General features: G+C 44.2%; 1 protein-coding gene across 1 annotated transcript in view; it reads right to left on the minus strand.

Moving 5' to 3' along the window:
* Positions 1-3,175: 3,175 nt before the first annotated feature.
* The window catches only part of LOC145418811 (facilitated trehalose transporter Tret1-like), a 36,281-nt gene continuing 20,595 nt past the window's right edge, over positions 3,176-18,861 (minus strand). Inside the window, exons 2-7 of the mRNA XM_080287143.1 lie at positions 17,821-17,953; positions 12,295-12,503; positions 11,283-11,543; positions 9,950-10,440; positions 8,733-8,793; positions 3,176-5,739 (exon numbers count right to left, since the gene is read on the minus strand). Coding sequence (XP_080143269.1) covers positions 5,380-5,739; positions 8,733-8,793; positions 9,950-10,440; positions 11,283-11,543; positions 12,295-12,503; positions 17,821-17,953 — 1,515 coding nt within the window. The 3' untranslated portion in view covers positions 3,176-5,379. The remainder of the gene's footprint in view (positions 5,740-8,732; positions 8,794-9,949; positions 10,441-11,282; positions 11,544-12,294; positions 12,504-17,820; positions 17,954-18,861) is intronic.

Consider the following 18,861-nt stretch of genomic DNA (forward strand, 5'->3'; position numbering starts at 1 on the left):
TTTTATGTGTTTTTTTCATCCCTGCACCAGTTTTTTTGAAGGGTTGAGATGATGTGATGATGATGATGATGCTAGGATGGTGATGATAATGGTGATATTGATGATGGTGGTGATAGGATGGTGATAATGATGGTGATGGGAGTGATGGTGATATGGTGATGGTAGTTATAGTATGGTGATGGAGGTGATGGTGATATGATGATGGTAGTTATAAAGGTTGATGGGGGTGATGGTGATATGGTGATGGTAGTGATGGTGATATGATGATGGTAGTTATAAAGGTTGATGGGGGTGATGGTGATATGATGATGGTAGGTATAATATACTGATGGGGGTGATGGTGATATTTGTCCAGGTGATCTAGAAATGAATTGTTGTCTAGTGTAGCACTCACAATAAAGGTCAGGAGGTGTATGCATTAATCCAAATCCCAGAGAGGCAGTGGAAGGGTTGCTGGTCATTTAATACCACCAGAAACACAGGCTGCTTATCTGTCCTGAAATGTTATGAAGTACTGAGAGTGTATTTTGAAAGCTGCTGTTGGATTTTGAAGAAGTTTTAATGAAGCTTTGTCAACACTTCTGCAAATGGAAATGTTTCTTCGGGGAGAGAGACATTTTAAAGTTTGAATTCTTTATTTCTTTAATATTTTGGGCTACACAGAACCAGTCTTCAGAGAGTGTGGGTTCTGTGTCGCCCAAAACGTTAGAAAAAATAAAGAATTCAAGCTCCAACCTGTCTCTCTCTCTCCCACACAACATTTCCACTTGTCGTAAAGGATTTTCTACCTCTTTGATTTTTGAAATATGCTTTTACTTGATGTAGCTGATAGGGAAATGAAGGCAGGTTGGCCTAGGTGAACTAAGGCACTTCATTGAGTGTAATCCGAGGTGTGGATTTTTTTTTTTTTTTTTTTTTTACGTGTCCGACTCTGGGCAAAGGCTTCAGGGCCTATTTCTCGGGGGCAGTGACCTATCTCAAGGCCCAGTAGTCCTCCTACACCACATGTCACCCCTTCGGCACTAACGCCCACCGTCCATATTGAATACATGCTAGGGCTGTCTCATACAGGACTGGTGTACTGGTATTAGCTGGGGTATTTTTACGACATGTCGGCGGGTCATCTGGTAGATCAGGAAAGTCTTCTTTTAGGTAATTCAAATCCTTAAACTGTTCCCTGCCCCAGCTGGGATTTGATCCTGGGTCCATTAGGACTGCGGCTGCCTCTCGACCGATTCAGCCACCGCCTCATACTGCTGCCCAGGGAGAGGCGACTGGCCACTCTTGCCTTAAATATTCAGACTGAGTAGATTAGTCCAAGTTCTTCATGCTGCTGGTTGAGCGATAATGAGTGATGGTTGGATGAAATGATTGATAACACACATGCGTATCTCCAAGACAACACGCTCTTCTGGGGGTAATATGCTTTAAATTGCAGTGAGAAACAACCAATAGCCAGATCCCTTAACCCTAGTTTTTTCTCCAGATCAAATTGTTTTCATTACATCCTTCACTATCTCTATGGAAGCATTTTTGTATGGCCATGGAGATCTTCATTTTCAGTCCTTTATTTCCTTTGAATTGGCCACCTCCTTTTTCCTGGGGACAGACTGAGCTGATCAAAATAATAGACGAGATGTGTGAATATTTTGTCCGGCAGAAATCATTGTTGGTGTGTATTATTTTTGTGTCATGTTTTTCAGTAAGGATCATTGACAACTCATTTTTTTTTTTTAGACACAGGATTGCTGCCAGGACTCTTCCACTTGAATACATCCCTCCCTTGAATTGCCACAACAAGTACGCACACCACACACTGCCACACCTTACAGTCACCCCTTATATTGCCATACCACACACTGCCACACCTTCAGTTACCCCTTGCATTGCCATACCACACACTGCCACACCTCCAGTTACCCCTTGCATTGCCATACCACACACTGCCACACCTTCAGTTACCCCTTGCATTGCCATACCACACACTGCCACACCTTCAGTTACCCCTTGCATTGCCATACCACACACTGCCACACCTTCAGTTACCCCTTGCATTGCCATACCACACACTGCCACACCTTCAGTTACCCCTTGCATTGCCATACCACACACTGCCACACCTTCAGTTACCCCTTGCATTGCCATACCACACACCACACTGCCACACCTTCAGTTACCCCTTGCATTGCCATACCACACACTGCCACACCTTCAGTTACCCCTTGCATTGCCATACCACACACTGCCACACCTTCAGTTACCCCTTGCATTGCCATACCACACACTGCCACACCTTCAGTTACCCCTTGCATTGCCATACCACACACTGCCACACCTTCAGTTACCCCTTGCATTGCCATACCACACACTGCCACACCTTCAGTTACCCCTTGCATTGCCATACCACACACTGCCACACCTTCAGTTACCCCTTGCATTGCCATACCACACACTGCCACACCTTCAGTTACCCCTTGCATTGCCATACCACACACTGCCACACCTTCAGTTACCCCTTACATTGCCATACCACACACTGCCACACCTTCAGTTACCCCTTGCATTGCCATACCACACACTGCCACACCTTCAGTTACCCCTTGCATTGCCATACCACACACTGCCACACCTTCAGTTACCCCTTGCATTGCCACACCACACACTGCCACACCTTACATTGCCACACCACACACTGCCACACCTCATACTGCTGCATCTCACAGTCACACTCCTCACCAAACAGTGCCACTCCTCACACTACTGCACCACACTCACACCTCACACATCACATAGTACCTCAGCATACACTGCCACACATCACAAAGCCACACCACACACTGCCACACATCACACTACACATTGTCACACCACACACTCACACCTCACAGTACCTCAGCATACACTGCCACACACACACACACACACACACACACACACACACAACACACAGCCACACAATACACGGCCACACCATTCACGACCACACCACACACAGTCACTCCTTACACCACCACACCACACACAGTCACTCCTCACACCATTATCTCCAGCACAGAGAATTTCTAAACCCCCAAGAGATGCATCAGGCCTTGTGTAGTACCGTATATCATTCATTCATACATTGTTTGGTGATGAGATAATAATACGCCTTATTTATTAACCAATCTTTATGTATTCAAAATCTAAAGGTACAATAATACATAAAAATATAGATATGCCCAACAATGCCTCTTATCCTGACATGCGTATTAGTCTATCATTATAAAGCACTGGGATGGGATTCTCTAAAATGTTTACGTTTGATCCCCCTGTTGTAACCATGATTTCTCTTTCGGAGGAAGGACAATGAAAGGAGAGTTCTGTGTCTTACCCTGTTTCCTATTCCTCATCATCATAGGTTGTACTGTATCTTTTCTGGAGGAAGTACTAGGACAGGAGAATGCAGAATCTTCTCTTGTTTCTAGTTCTTTCTTCAGATACAAATCTAACTTTTGACAGGGAGTGGATCATAAATCTGTTTGAGAATCTCACCTCTGTACCATACAAATATTTATACACAGTACAAAACTTTTATAAATAGTGCTGACTCTAAATTTACACCATTACTGTATTATACTAAGGAAAATAATAACAGGTAGTCATGAAAAAAACAATGACAAAAATGCGAAACAGAGGAAAGAAAAAAATGTTGATGTACGAGGGTGATGGGAAGTACAGTACTGTAAATGGAGATTTGACGCCATCTACCATTGTGATGTATCTTTCACTCATCAGGGTGCTATAATTTCTGTTACTTTGCTGTTTTATATGGCTGCACCTAAAATGGAAGGATTAAAGCATATGGATATTCCAGCAGTGCCTGAGATCAACTATCCATACGTGAAGTGTTTACAATAACTGTGGGTAATATGGTCTTGTATGGTTGGTTCATTGTATAACGCACACAGACATCCATGAAATGTTTGGGATCAGCTAGTTATATAAATGACTAGATCTTTACTCATTGTACTTACTGCACATGGGATTTTGTAAAGATGGTATAGTAGCCTACATAGCGTCCACCGCCGTATGCCCTCCAGCTCATAGTTGTGAAGCCCAAAACTCCAAAGTTTAGAGTTCTCCTTGTTATACCATGGAAATGTCTTTAAGAGTAGTGTTTTTACCATCTTTTAATGTGAATTAAGCCTTGGAACCTTTCACATGAAGGATGAGCATTGTGCTGTCCAACCACCCAGTGACTAAGTGATTAAAAGACATGGTCAACGTCTACCTTATTCAAGGCACACTTTCTCAATTTGGTGTTTTATGACCACATCCCATGGCGAGGCAATAGTAATTTTTACACAGCATCACAAGCAGTGTTTTAGAAGAATTACATCATGGCATTTAAGTGCATTAACCTGTCCTGCACTGATTCTTTGTATGGTAAGTTAGTTTACCACCCCAGGGTCACTGTTTTATAACCTGTGTAAACTGTACTGTAGATGAGGCTTGCAGCTTGGCCCATGCAGACCTTCACTGTGCCTCATATGAGGTCTGCAGCACAGCAAAGGGTTAAGCACATGTTAATAATATGCTCATAGTTGGGACAACTCTAATAGTCTGTTCAAGCTGATGTAAAGGACCCTGAGACAGTCAGTACCGTTAACTCGCTCATGTTTAGGGCTAGTGTGTTATTCTATTCTAGCTAATGCTAGATAATTCTATGCTATTCTAGGTAATGCCAGATAGTTATATTCTATTCTAGGTAATGCCAGATAGTTATATTCTATTCTAGCTAATGCCAGATAGTTATATTCTATTCTAGCTAATGCCAGTTAGCTATATTCAGTTGAGGATGAGTCATAGGAGCCTGTCAACTTTTGAAAATACCCTTCTAAAAAACAAATTAACTTCTGTGGGTGGTATAAGGTTATGTGATTACAGTAGATCAGCTGTAGATGGGCTTCTGCAACAGCCCCAGGGAGGTACTACAGTGAGAGCAAAATATGGCTATAAGTTTGGTAACTGGCCACACAATCATCACTCAGGCAGAAAACATTCAGTTAAAAGTACATGGTGCCAAAGGCCAAATTGGGACAATAATTTTGTTACAGATCTTATTACACATTTCTATGTTTCTTTTCTTTTCTTTTTTCAACAATATCCAGCAACTGTTGGGAGGTAATTGCCTGGTTTTAACACTTAGTTTAATTTCCAGTACATAGAAAATTCAGCTGTACCACCTTCAGTATAGAGATTTGTTAAGAGGAAACATGGCATCATTTTAGCTATGTACAGTAAGTGTAGTAGATCAGTGAAAGTTGTACCACATTAGCAGAAATTGTCCCATCTGACTTTACTACTGTACTGCATTGGGTAGTGTGGGATGACGAACAATCACAGCCTTATCGTGGTTATCTCCCTGGCCTCCTTCTGCTCTTGCTCGCTGTCTGACGTCTGTGAAGCTTGACCCTCGTCCTGGAGGCACGACGAGGATGAAGTGAGGATTTTGGCAATATCTTCAAATTCCTCAGCTGCAACTCCACCATCGCCACATTCAACGTCCACCTCCTTCTTGGCCTTCGACGACTTCTTATTGGCGGCTTCATTTTGAAAGTGTTCTTGTATCTGTTCCAAGCTTTTGCCTTTTGTCTCAGGCAGGCAGATGAAAGATATGAGGCAGCACAGCAGACAAAGACCACCATAAACAAAGAAGACAATGTGTATCCCAGCCACTGCAGCGAAGAATGGGTAAACCTGTGGATGGTAATACAATAAGTTCTAGTTATATGTGGGTGATGTCTTCTAAAATATCTTTCATGCAACTGATAATGTAAATCTGAGGGATGCTGGGAGTACATCAGCTTTATACATAGATGGAACTTTAACAGGTAATCTTTTTGTAATTTAATACTGATAATTTTTCAAAAACGTAAAAAGCAACATGTAACAAAGACATAATGTGCTTTATTGTACTTCATTGCCATCATCCCAATTGTCTTTATTTTATTTTGACTGCTGAGTGTTTGATGCAGTTTGTGGGAAATCTCTTGTAATGAAGACTATATACTGTAACCCTTCCAGTCAGAAAATTTCTCTTAAGCAGCATAAAATCATTTGGTGGTGTTGTTGAGTAACCCTGCTGTGTTTGGCTGAGCAGACCCATCAACTGCAGGCAAGCAGCTGCCCCTCCCAGGCCATCTCTTGCAGTGAACCAATGTTCCCTTGTGGCAGACAGTGCCTCTGTACGGGTAGGCATGGGGATTAGTACTGAATGAAGGCTTAGGTCCTGGATAGACGCCACATTTGTATCCATCCAGTTAACAAGGGTGCCACAGTAGGTTCTACATCACCCTATTATTTGGTTATATGGTTACCACCCAGCACTGTAAAATGGTTTCTGGATAACAGGAAACAATTAGGCTTGTCACTCTGTAAAGCCACCTGAAGTGGAATAAAAAAAAGAGCAATACAAGTGACAGGAAAAATGGGAGAAATAGGATAATAGGTGTGCATACAGAAAAAGAATGATGAAAGTGAAGGAAGTAGGCACCACCACACTGACTGACTGGTGGCAGGCATCATCCACTCATTTGGTGTAATGCTGCCTTCACCATTACCATTTTTTTCATGTATGTGTCCTCCTTTCATCTTATTTTACTCAGCTTTTCTGTTGTTTCTTATTATTAGTACTTTTCATTTCAGATGGCCCCCACACTGGGTGACCAGCTTAATGGCATCGTGTAAGCCAGGACACCATTTACAGTACTGGGTAGTAACCATATAGCCAAAATGCTGGGTGATGTGGTGCCTACTGTTGTGCCTCTGTTAACTGGATGGAGAGGCGTAAGTGGAGCGTCCACGGTCCATCCAGGAACTAAACCTTCATAGTAATCCCCTCGCCTCGCGGTGACGAGATGCTGCCTGTCACAAGGGAACATCAGTTAACTGCACGGGACAGCCCTGCAGGAGCGGCTGTTTCCCTGCGGTGGATGGATCTGCCCGACCAGACAGACCAAGGTTACTCTACAACATCGAGTGAGTGGTTCATGGTCACCACCACCATCTGTAGTGCGCAAGAATATGATAGTCGTCCTAGGACTGAAGGGGTTAATAAAACTATCTGAAGGTAGTAATAACAAAAACAAGAGGTCTAAGGTAGAATGGGCTTTGCCGTTGTTGTTACCCTGGCTCAACTAGACATGAATCACTGAGCTCTACAACAGAGACTACCCCATGTCTCATGCATTGCGCCGCGTAGTTTGTTAGTCCGCCAATAGGGCGGCGCTAGTGTAGTGGCAGCCATGTTTAACCATTCCTCCTGACACCCGCGCCATTTGAAATCAGCCAAAAAGTCCAGAAAATATAGTGCCATGGTCCACTGTCCAGTTTACATATGCGAAAATGGGTACAGGAATTCATCGAAGAGAGATGGCATTACATTTCACAGGTAAGATATATAGCCATTTGCTAATTCTGTAATAATACTGATAAATACAATTGTTTACATTCGTGCAACATGCAGGATATTCGCATCGCATATAAAAAAGTTTTATCAGTCTATCTATAGCACACACCACAAAGCCAGCCAGGAGACAGGACGTGTGTGCTGGGCAATCCCCAGGTCCTGTCCTCCCCCCCCTTACTGTCATTTAACCAGCCCATACCCCACTGACTGGGCTAATGTATGGCCCGGCCTGCACTATAGGTGCAGGGAATCTTGAAACGAACGAACGATCTATAGCCAGACGTCATAATCCCGTAAGGGGTGGCCGTTTGTCTTTGGGCCCAGCACTGACCCTGCCAACCCACTTGACACATGGGGAACGCGTATGGGTTAGGTATATGGTTACCTCCCAGCGTTGTGAATGGTTTCCTGGCTTACAGGTAATCACTAGGCTTGTCATTCAATGTAAATCCACCTGAAAAGGAAAGAAGAGTAATAAAAAGTGACAGGAGAGATGGGAGAAATAGGAGGAGAGGAGGGCAGAGTGAAAAATTCCAAGGTGCAAAAAACAAGTGTTCAAATACTAGAGAGAGAGAAGTATGTTTATGTGTAGATAGTACTATTAATAGTGTGTAGACACTTCACCGTCTGTAATGTGCTTATTTACTTTATGATGGCGAAATATACATTATTTTCATAAACCGTAAGTGCTTAGTCCATCGACCTCAATTTTATCTTTGCTATCATTAGACTGAGGAGGTCTTTAAAAAAAAATTAAAAAGAAAAAGGTTACGGTATGTTCTGCGTTATATCAACCTATAACGTTTTATTCATACTTCTGGCTAAATGTATCCCATATAATTCGTAAGGCTAGGCAGAAAAAGTCAAAATCTGTCTATTTATATTACGGTGGTGACAAGTGCGGATGTTTCAATATGGCGACCATAAGGGCCATGTGGAGAGGATGGAGGGTGAAAGACTGACGAAGAGAGTGTATGTGAGTGAGGTGGAGGGGGGAAGAGGGAGGGGGAGGCCGAGGATGAGATGAAGGGATGGAGTGGAGAGGTATATGAAAGAGGGGGGTGTGAGTTGGGAGCAGGGCAGGGAAATGGCGGGGGACAGGGCGACTTGGAGGCGATTTGTTTGTGGCCACCCCAAACGGGATTGAGGCGTATGGCAATAGATAGACCATAAGTCACACGCTCGCTGCGGAGACAGCCCCTCCATGTTATAGAGCTCAGTGGTAAACACACACACACACACACACACACACACACACACACACACACACACGTTAACTTACCTGAATGATAATAAAATTCAAGACTCTGTTGTAGAAGAAGCAGACGGCATTGGCTGTGGATCTGGGGAAAAGATTTAAAGTTATCAAAGAGACGAGGGTCATTTTAAGGCAATCATTCTCTGTCTCTCTCTCTCTCTCTCTCAAAACATCAGTCTACTACACCACGACCCAAAATGCAAGACGTTACATACCGAATGGCTTGTTTACTCTGCTGTTTCTTCCCTGCACATCATAGCGGCCCATTTATATAGTGATCGACTGCATTCGGTATGGTGCGTTGCAAGGTGATCAAGGGCAGTATTTTAGGTTGCACTAGACGCTTCCTGGCAACTTCCTCGTAGCGATTTATTCGGCTATTACACATTGACGTTCTCTGATGTCATTTGCGTATATTTAGTAACAGTTTTTTGCCTCTAATATGTATCTATCTTGTTTGTTTATCTATCTACAGTCTGACTCCTCTCTCGCCCATCCTTCAGTCTCATCCTCGGTCTCTCTCTTCTTCTATCCTCCTCCACCTTACCCGCATCCACTCTTCTGGTCAGTCTCTCATTCTCACCTGGCCAAACTATCTCAGAACACTTTTGATGCTTTCCGTTGAGAGAGAGAGAGAGAGAGAGAGAGAGAGAGAGAGAGAGAGAGAGAGAGAGAATTATCATGTGACTTTGACCTTCGACTGAAAAAAAAAAAAAAAAATTGCCCCTGATCCTTGCCAATAAGCGGTTTAAGTTGACCTTCCTCTTTGACCATGACCTGTTAAGACTGTTTCATTCTTGACTGACCCTCAACCCATTCACCAAGTCTGGTCCAAATTGAGTATAAACTGTCTAGGCCATATAATCGGACTCTGCCTTGTGATGGTGGCCTTTGGATGATTTTTCTCAGAATCGAGTCACTCCATCCTTGCTTGACCTCCAGCCCTTCCACCAAATCTGGCCGAACTCAGACCAAAACTTTGAGTTATACTATTCATATTCTAACAAAGACAGACAAACGAACAGACATACAGACACTGAGACAGACAAGCAGGCAGACAGATAGATAGACAGGTAGACACACACACACACACACACACACACACACACACACACACACACACACACACACCGAACTACACATCCCCCCCCACCATGCATGCGTGTCAACATAAAACCCATCAGAATACAGGTTTTCTAGGCACGACACCGTACCTCATAGATATAAATAAGGGACCATACCTGATAGTGGTGTTGAAAAGCTCTGACGAGGTGAGCCAGGGTATGGTCCGGCAGCCGAGACAGTACCCAAACACAGCCACCAGGACCGTTAGCAGCGGCACCCAAGACGGCCACGCGTCGCCCGCCGCTTTTACGTAATAACAGACGCCCAGCATGGTCGTCGCGGTGCCCATAACTAGCGTGGAAATTATAATCATCGGTCGGCGTCCGGCGTGATCCATTAGCATGACGGATATGAACGTGCCTGCCAGTTGTACCAAGCCCACGTAGATGGTGGCCACGTTGTGCTGGTACACCCCCGCCGAGATGAAGATGGTCCCCGTGTACATCATGAGGATATTGCCGCCACTCACTTGCTGCAGCGTCATTGTGAACAGGGCGATGAAGAAGGGCCTGCGTGTGCGTGACTTCAGCAGTTCCCGGTACTCCACTTTACGTCCCACCTCCATGATCTTCTCCTCAATCGCCTCCATCTCCTTCTTGAGGTTGACCTGGATTAAAGGATAGATCTTAAAATATCATCATCATCACCATCATCATTATCATCATCTCCATCATCTCCATCATCATCATCACCATCATCATCACCATCATCATCATCATCATCATCATCATCAGCCATTACAAGTCCACGGCTGAACAAAGGCCTCCCTCAACCTTCTCCACGAATTCCTTGACTGAGCCAATCTTTGCCACGTTTTCCCTGCACTCTTCTCTATCTCATCCCTCCATCTCCTGTCTGCCCTTTTTCTGCTACGCTTACAATATCTTGGAGTCATTCAGTCAGCCTCTTGCTCCATCGGTTATCCCTTATTCTTGCTACATGGCCTGCCCACCTCCATTGCAGTTCTTTTATAAGTTCTATAATTTAGTCTGCTCTCACCCATGTTGATCTTTTCCTGTTTTTTAAAGATATTCCCGACACCCACCCACACACACACACACACACACACACACACACACACACACACACACACACACACACACAAAATAAATATACAAATTTAAGATCCCTAATTAGAGAAAAAGCATAAAAAAATAATCTTTGTTCCTGGAGAGAGAGAGAGGGGGGAGGGGAGAGAGAGAGAGAGAACTGATAAAGCTCGAAAATATGGACCATCTTTGGCCCATACGTACCTGTGGACCCGTGAACCAAGAGAGGGAGAGAGAGAGAGAGAAGGAGAGAGAGAGAGAGAACTGATAAAAATCGAAAATATGGACCGTCTTTGGCCCATACGTACCTGTGGACCCGTGAACCAAGAGAGAGAGAGAGAGAGAGAGAGAGAGAACTGATAAAAATCGAAAATATGGCCCGTCTTTGGCCCATACGTACCTGTGGACCTCTGAGCCACGTGAGAGCAACTTCGGCCTCGTCTTCCCGACCTTTCAGCATAAGCCAGTATGGAGACTCCGGCACCAGGGACATTGCGGCGAGGGTGAAGAGGCAGGGCGTAGCGCAAATGTAGCAACTTATTCGCCAGGACGTCAAACCGCCCGCTACGTAGGAGAGAACCACGCCCAAAGTCAGGAAGAAGGAAGAAAGGGTGCCCAGTCGTCCTCTCAGCCATTTTTCCGGCGCCTCACTGCTGTATACCTGTCAAAAAAGCAAAGATACACAAAAAAGAAGAGGAGGAAGTGACAGAAAGCAGGACAGTACCAGAAAGAAGGAAGAAAACGTGCCTAGTCTTCCTCTCAGCCATTTTCCCGGCGCCTCACTGCTGTATACCTGTCAAAAAAATAAGTAAATAAATGAAAAGAGGGGGGAAAAAAGCAAAAATAAACAGAGAAGAAGAGGAGGAAGTGACAGAAAGCAGGACAGTATCAGCAAGAAGGAAGAAAGCGTGCCTAGTCGTCCCGTCAGCCAATTTTTCCGGCGCCTGACTCCTGTATGTGTCAAAAAGTAAGGAAATAAATGAAAAGAAGAGAAAGTGACTGACAGCAGGACAGGAAGAAGGAAGAAAAAGCAATAGCCAAAACAGACAGTACCATTTTATCTCTTCGAAGTGAGGTGAGAGGAGCATGTGGAGTTACATGGGGAGACAGACTGGCAGAAGGAGCGTTGTGGTGTGGATGTGATAGAATGCGTTAAGAGAGGCACATTGAGGTGGCTTGGCCGTGTGGAGAGGATGGAGAATGAGAGACTGACTAGGAGTGTATGGAAGTGAGGTGGAGAGGAAGAACAAGGATGAAAAGGAGGGATGATGTGGAGGAATATATGAGAGGGATGTGTGGGTTAGGTGTAGGAGACAGGGTGATGCAATGCGGAGGCGATTTGTTTGTGGCCACCCCTTACTGGATTAAGGCGTGGGGCAATAGATAGATACACAGATAGATAGTTTACATACCGGTGCAGCTGAGAATAAGAATGCAGTAGCCAGTCCACATATAGCGCGTCCCAGCAGCACGATGGACAGGAGTGGAGCGAGTGCTATGGTGACCCAGCCCGCTGCCAGGATGGGACTTGCGTATAGGATGGTTCGGCGCCGTCCCACTCCGTCCACCACACGACCCGCCACCAGGCTGCCTATGATGGCCCCTAGAGCTATCACGCCAGCTGTGGGGCAAAAAAAAAAAGTTTGAATTTACACCTTCTGACTACAAGAAGGTTCGTTTCGTTTCGTGCGTTGCATGCGTCGGCCCTGTGGTCTAGTAATGGCGGCTCTCCACGCTGCTCGATCTATGGCAGCTGCTCTATTCAGTCCCTTATCCCTGAGGTCGCGCTCTATGACCTCGTCCCAGGTCTTTTTCGGTCTGCCTCTCGCAACCCTATCCCCATGTGTTAACACTTATCACTTTCCGCACCCAACTGTCATCCTCCATCTTCTCCACACGCCCAAACCATCTCAATCTACCTCTCCTCCTCACAACACCAATACATTCCAGTCCCATCCTTCCTCTCAACTCTTCCATCGTAAACCTAGCCCCCCCTAGGCCTCGCATTCAAGGACGCATTGCACATTCACCTAATCTTTGTCATTTCTGTACGTTTGAGCCTATGAATATCCTCTTCCTTTACTGCCCAGGTCTCACTACCATACAGCATTACATTCCTAACACATGCCGCATACAAATATCCTTTAGGACGGAGGGAGAGCCCTCTCAATATCAGAAGAGACAACAAAAAATGAATTCAGCATTATCTCGCAGTCTACCTCTAATACCACTACATCTCTTACGCACCCACTTATCACGAACTCTGCACAAGATGGAATTATTTCCCACGTCATTGTGTACGTGGCCACTCTCTCTCTGTTTTGACAGTATCACCACCAGCCCTAGATGCCATCACCATTGTTTTAACTGCATTTATTCTCAAGCTCTTGTTCCCCATACCACCTCTCCACTTCCAAAATCTTTCCTCCACCCCCCTTTCATTCTCTGCAATCGACGTAAAATCATCGGCATACAACGTCTCCTACGGGAGTCCATTTCTGAAGTCGCGTGAGAGGGCTCCAAGCACCATGATAAACAACAAGGGGCTCAAGACTGACCCCTGATGCACACCAACATTCACAGAAAAATCATCACTCGAATCTCCATTCACTCTCACCTGTGTGCGAGCACCCACATACTCGTATACATGACCATAACCACTCGAAGCAGCCACTCCTCGATCCCAAGCCTTCTCATTGCCTACTCACCACCTCCCTAGGGACTCTGTCAAAGGCCTTCTCCAGATCAACTAAAAGCAAAGTACAGATCCCTTCTCTTTCCTATATATTTTTCCTGAAGCTGTCGAACAATGAATGTGGCATCAGTGGTCCCTTTGCCTGGCATAAACCCAAACTGCATCTCATCAATATTCACTATCTCTTTCTATTCACACCTTTTAAAACTCTCTCCATTACCTTCACTATCTGGTCCAAAAGTTTCATGCCTTTATAATTTGCTCTTTCAGGGCATCACCCTTCCCCCTGTACGCATTTACAGTCACATTCTAGTCAATCATCTGGAACAACGCACTCATATATATTCGTATTTATCAGGTCAGTAACTAACCCCACTTCTATATCTCCTGAAGCCTTAAACATTTCAGCAGTCAACCCAGACACACCTGCCGCCTTCCCCACCTGCATCCTACCTATTGCCCTGCTCACATTAACAGCGTCAAAGGTCTAGGGCCAAACACTGAATCTGCTGACTCCAAACCTTCCCTGTCCCAGTCAAACTCCTCACTCAGCAACCGGTTATAATGCTGTCTCCAGGCGTCTTTAATATCCTCGCTGTTCACCACTACCTTCCCTTCATCATTCCTCACACACCGCTCACCTATAATATCCCTGCTTTCCCTCTTCATCTGCTATGCCACCTTAAATACCACATTCTTCCTTTCCACACCATTTAGGTTATCAGGTAAAAGCGAGACCTGGATTTCGCTCTGTATACCTCTCTTCCAGCCCTACGTTTGACAGCTAAGTCTTCCTCTGTCACCACCACTTTTTACGCTCCCTGAATAAGCCTTCGTTTCTCCTAAAAAATAATGTTAAATGCCTCTCTACTACCCCTTTTTAAATTCCTGGATATGCCTTCGTATCCCCTAAAAAAAACAAAATATCTTAAAATGTCTTTCTTCCCGGATAAGCCTTCGTTTCTCCTAAAAAATAATGCGAAATGTCTCTCTGCTACACAAGGAGGAATTAACACAGAAAATCCTCTATACAACCCGCCTCCCGCCTTCAAGATGGCTCCCTGCTCTATCACTCCGGCTTTGAATTAATAAAAGAGGACTTGAATTTACACCTATCGATTGCACGAGGTGGCTTGTAATTTTTTTTTTATATAAACTTCAAATCGGAAAGTGGAATGCAAGCCCCCAAATTTTCTGTCTGTCTGTTTGTCTGTCTGTCTGTCTCTGTCTGTCTGTCTCTCTCTAATTTCTGATGCCTGTGACGAGAGAGAGAGAGAGAGAGAGAGAGAGAGAGAGAGTGTGTCCCAGTTCCTTAATTAGTTGGTGTTACTTCATCCCGAGAGAGAGAGAGAGAGAGAGAGAGAGAGAGAGAGAGAGAGAGAGAGAGAGAGAGAGTCATTCTTCTCAGGCTCGTATTCTTGTCGGTTAAGAAAGCTCCCTAACACCTTTTCCTTAGCGATTTATTTTTGGATGTGGCTGGTTAATATCCCTTGTTTATGCAAAGTATGATGATATAGGAAAGATTAATGCATCACAGGACAGTAAGGTATAATAGAAAAAATCGCTTAGGAAAAAGTGTTAGGGAACTTGGGATCTCTGTCACTTAGCTTTGGCAATCTGTTCTTTTGTTATTAATCCATTGTGGCGTTCAGCTTTGTTATTAATCTGTTATGTTCACGATTAACATCATTTTCAAACTGTTTACAGAGATGAGAGTTGTGTTATTCCCGGATTCTGTGAGGGTCCCATCTCCATGTCAGGATGTTCGTTTTTCATCTGTGCTATACGATTGTTATTCATGTGTTATTCAGCTGTTATTCATCTGTTATCTTCACTATTAACATTACCTTCATACGTGTTTACAAATTGAGTTGTACAATCCACGCATTCTGTGAGGGTCCCATGTCCATGTCAGGATGTTCGTTTTTCGTCTTTTTCATGTAGGTTATTCATCCGTGTCATTCATGTGCTATTCTCACCACTAACACTCCTAACATGCGTGTTTAGAGATGCACTTGAGAGTGATACAAGCCAGTCCACGCATTCTGTGAGGGTAACATCTCTTCGTCATTCATTTGCATTATCTCATTTGTTGCATCGCTTATCACCTCCGCCAAAGAAGCTGGGCAGACCGGCAGAGACTGTGTGATCACCCGTGTCTGTCTGTGCATAAAACATCTTGAAAAAAGTTAGTCAAATCTCGATTAAATTTTCTAGAGGGGCAGCCCATTGCCCGAGGAAGAGTTGATTTGACTTTGAGGCGGTTCCGGATCAGCTCCAAAATTTTATGATTCATTTGTTTGTTTGTCCATAATCTCCAAAAGTTAGGGATGGATTTTGATGATTTTTTGGGTATGTGTAGGTCATAGCCTGAGGAAGAGTTGATTACATTTTGGTGCTGCTCTGAGTCGTCTGGAATAGGCGTTGGAGGAGGTATGCGCTCCCTGTGTGCTGTGTACTTGTAAATCTCTAGTACTCACTTCTGTTATACTCACTATCAACATAATTATTCTTTAACGATCGTGCAATGCAGGATAGTGGAATTTTTGGCAGTGCGTTCTATACCGTTCGCTAGATTGAGTGTGTGTGTGTGTGTGTGTGTGTGTGTGTGTGTGTGTGTGTGTGTGTGTGTGTGTGTGTGCCATGTAGGGATCTTCGCTATTCACCTGTACTATTTCATCTCTTTAATATGTTACTCGTTTCTATTATCTTCACTATTAGCATGACTGTGTGTGTGTGTGTGTGTGTGTGTGTGTGTGTGTGTGTGTGTGTGTGTGAGAGAGAGAGAGAGAGAGAGAGAGAGAGAGAGAGAGAGAGAGAGAGAAATACCAACCCATCCAGGCATTTTTTTATGCTAGGAAGAAGGAACCAAAGGCCAGGAGCCCGGAAATCGTTCTTTCCAAGAAAAAACAAAAACATTACAAAAGAGAGCCAAATTCAAGATCCAATCATTTCGAGATGCCTGGACACACTGCGTTTGAAAGACTGGAGATCGTAGGAAGTAGGAAATACAAACAGAGGGAGACAGTTCCGGAGTTGACCTGTTGCATAAATGAAGGACTGGGAGTAACGGTTAACTCTTGCATTTGAGTTGGACAGAAAAGGGAAGAGAGTTTGCTGCTAGACGGGTGCTACGCACCCGTCGTAGAGGTGGAGGAATGCATGCAGACAGTTCAGAGGAGCAGTGACCAATGAAGAAGCGATAGAAAAGAGATAAAGAGGCAACAGTGCGGCGAAGAGACAGAGGTTGAAGGGAGTCAGTAAGAGGAGGAGAGTTAATGAGACGAAAAGCCTTTGACTCCACCCTATTGAGAAGAGCTGTATGTGGGAAGCCTCCTCACACATGAGAGTTGTACTCCACACAGGGGCGGATAAAGCCCATGCATAGAGTCAACAACTGTGCAGGGGTAAAGAAGGAAAGAGTCAACAACTGTGCAGGGGTAAAGAAGGAACTGAGTCGGCTTAGCACACCTAATCTCTTGGAAGCAGATTTTACAAGAGATGTAATATGATCTTTCCAAGTTAAGTCCCGAGTAAATGAAGCCCCAAGCATGTTCAAGGATGATGCAGGATTAAGCTGAATATTATTAAACATTAGTGGGTATACCTGTGGTAGATTTTGTCGGGTTGATAGGTGTAAGAACTGAGTCTTTGATGCATTAAAAATAAGATTATTTTTACCCCAGTCAGAGGTACGAGCCAAGTCAGACATTATGTGTGCCATAGCCTCATCCCTTGTTTCTTGAGGTAACTGCTGAGATGGACGTTGCGGGAACCGAATGGAAAGGTGAAGGGTGGAGTCATCAGCGTATGAGTGGATAGGGTTAGATGTACAGCTTAGAAGGTCATTGATGAATAAAAAGAAGAGAGTTGGTGATAGCACAGAGCCCCGAGGAACACCACTGTTGATAGATCTAGGAGAAGAACGATAGCCGTCTACAACAGCGGCAATAGAACGACCAGAAAGAAAGCTAGAGATGAAGGCACAGATAGAAGGATAGAAACTGAGCGGGTCCCGATCTCCATGTAGGGATCCTCGCTATTCACCCGTACTGTTAATTCACCTCTTTAGTGTGTTACTCATTTCTATTATATACACTATTAACATAATTATACATGTGTGTGTATGTGTGTGTGTGTGTGTGTGTGTGTATGTGTGTGTGTGTGTGTGTGTGTGTGTGTGTGTGTGTGTGTGTGTGTGTGTGTGTGTGTGTGTGTGTGTGTGTGTGTGAATAATACCAACCCATCCAGGCGTTCTGTGAGGGTCCCATCTCCATATCCGGATCCTCGTCCAGTGAAGGCAGGGCATTGGCCGACCAACCGTTAACGGCTCCGGACGAAAGCATTCCCAGCGATGAAGCTGCACAGGCGCAGACCTGATGAAAGAGAGCAGTATTAAGTTCTCCCTCTCTCTCTCTCTCTCTCTCTCTCTCTCTCAATATCTGACAGAAAGAGGCTTATATATTAGTTTCTCTCTCTCTCTCTCTCTCTCTCTCTCTCTCTCTCTCTCTCTCTCTCTCTCTCAATATCTGACAGAAAGAGGCTTATATATTAGTTTCTCTCTCTCTCTCTCTCTCTCTCTCTCTCTATATATATATATATATCTGACAGAAAGAGGCTTATATATTAGTTTCTCTCTCTCTCTCTCTCTCTCTCTCTCAATATCTGACAGAAAGAGGCTTATATATCAGTTTCTCTCTCTCTCTCTCTCTCTCTCTCTCTCTCTCAATATCTGACAGAAAGAGGCTTATATATCAGTTTCTCTCTCTCTCTCTCTCTCTTCTCAAAATCTGACAGAAAGAGGCTTATATATCAGTCTCTCTCTCTCTCTCTCTCTCTCTCTCTCTCTCTCTCTCTCTCTCAATATCTGACAGAAAGAGGCTAATATATTGGTTTCTCTCTCTCTCTCTCTCTCTCTCTCTCTCTCTCTCTCAATATCTGACAGAAAGAGGCTTATATATTAGTTTCTCTCTCTCTCTCTCTCTCTCTCTCTCTCTCTCTCTCAACACGCACAGATATGACAAAGATGGAGTTATATAATTGTTTTCCTTTTTCCTTTACTCTCTCTCTCTCTCTCTCTCTCTCAGTTTAGGAGACCTTTTAAACTGGTGGGGTTAACAGTGGATTACGATACTAGTCACGAAGAAGTACTGTGGAGAGAATAAGCTAATTGAGCCAGGTAGACGAAATCGATGATCACTATTTTTGTACCAAATGCATATATGTGTGTCTCGAAAACTCAAATATCAGAAAATATTGATTGTAGACGGGAAAGTTATCATTA

This window comes from Coenobita brevimanus, chromosome 116 (genome assembly GCF_032717465.1).
Source record: "Coenobita brevimanus isolate Jiangsu-jjx chromosome 116, ASM3271746v2, whole genome shotgun sequence".
Lineage (NCBI taxonomy): Eukaryota > Metazoa > Arthropoda > Malacostraca > Decapoda > Coenobitidae > Coenobita > Coenobita brevimanus.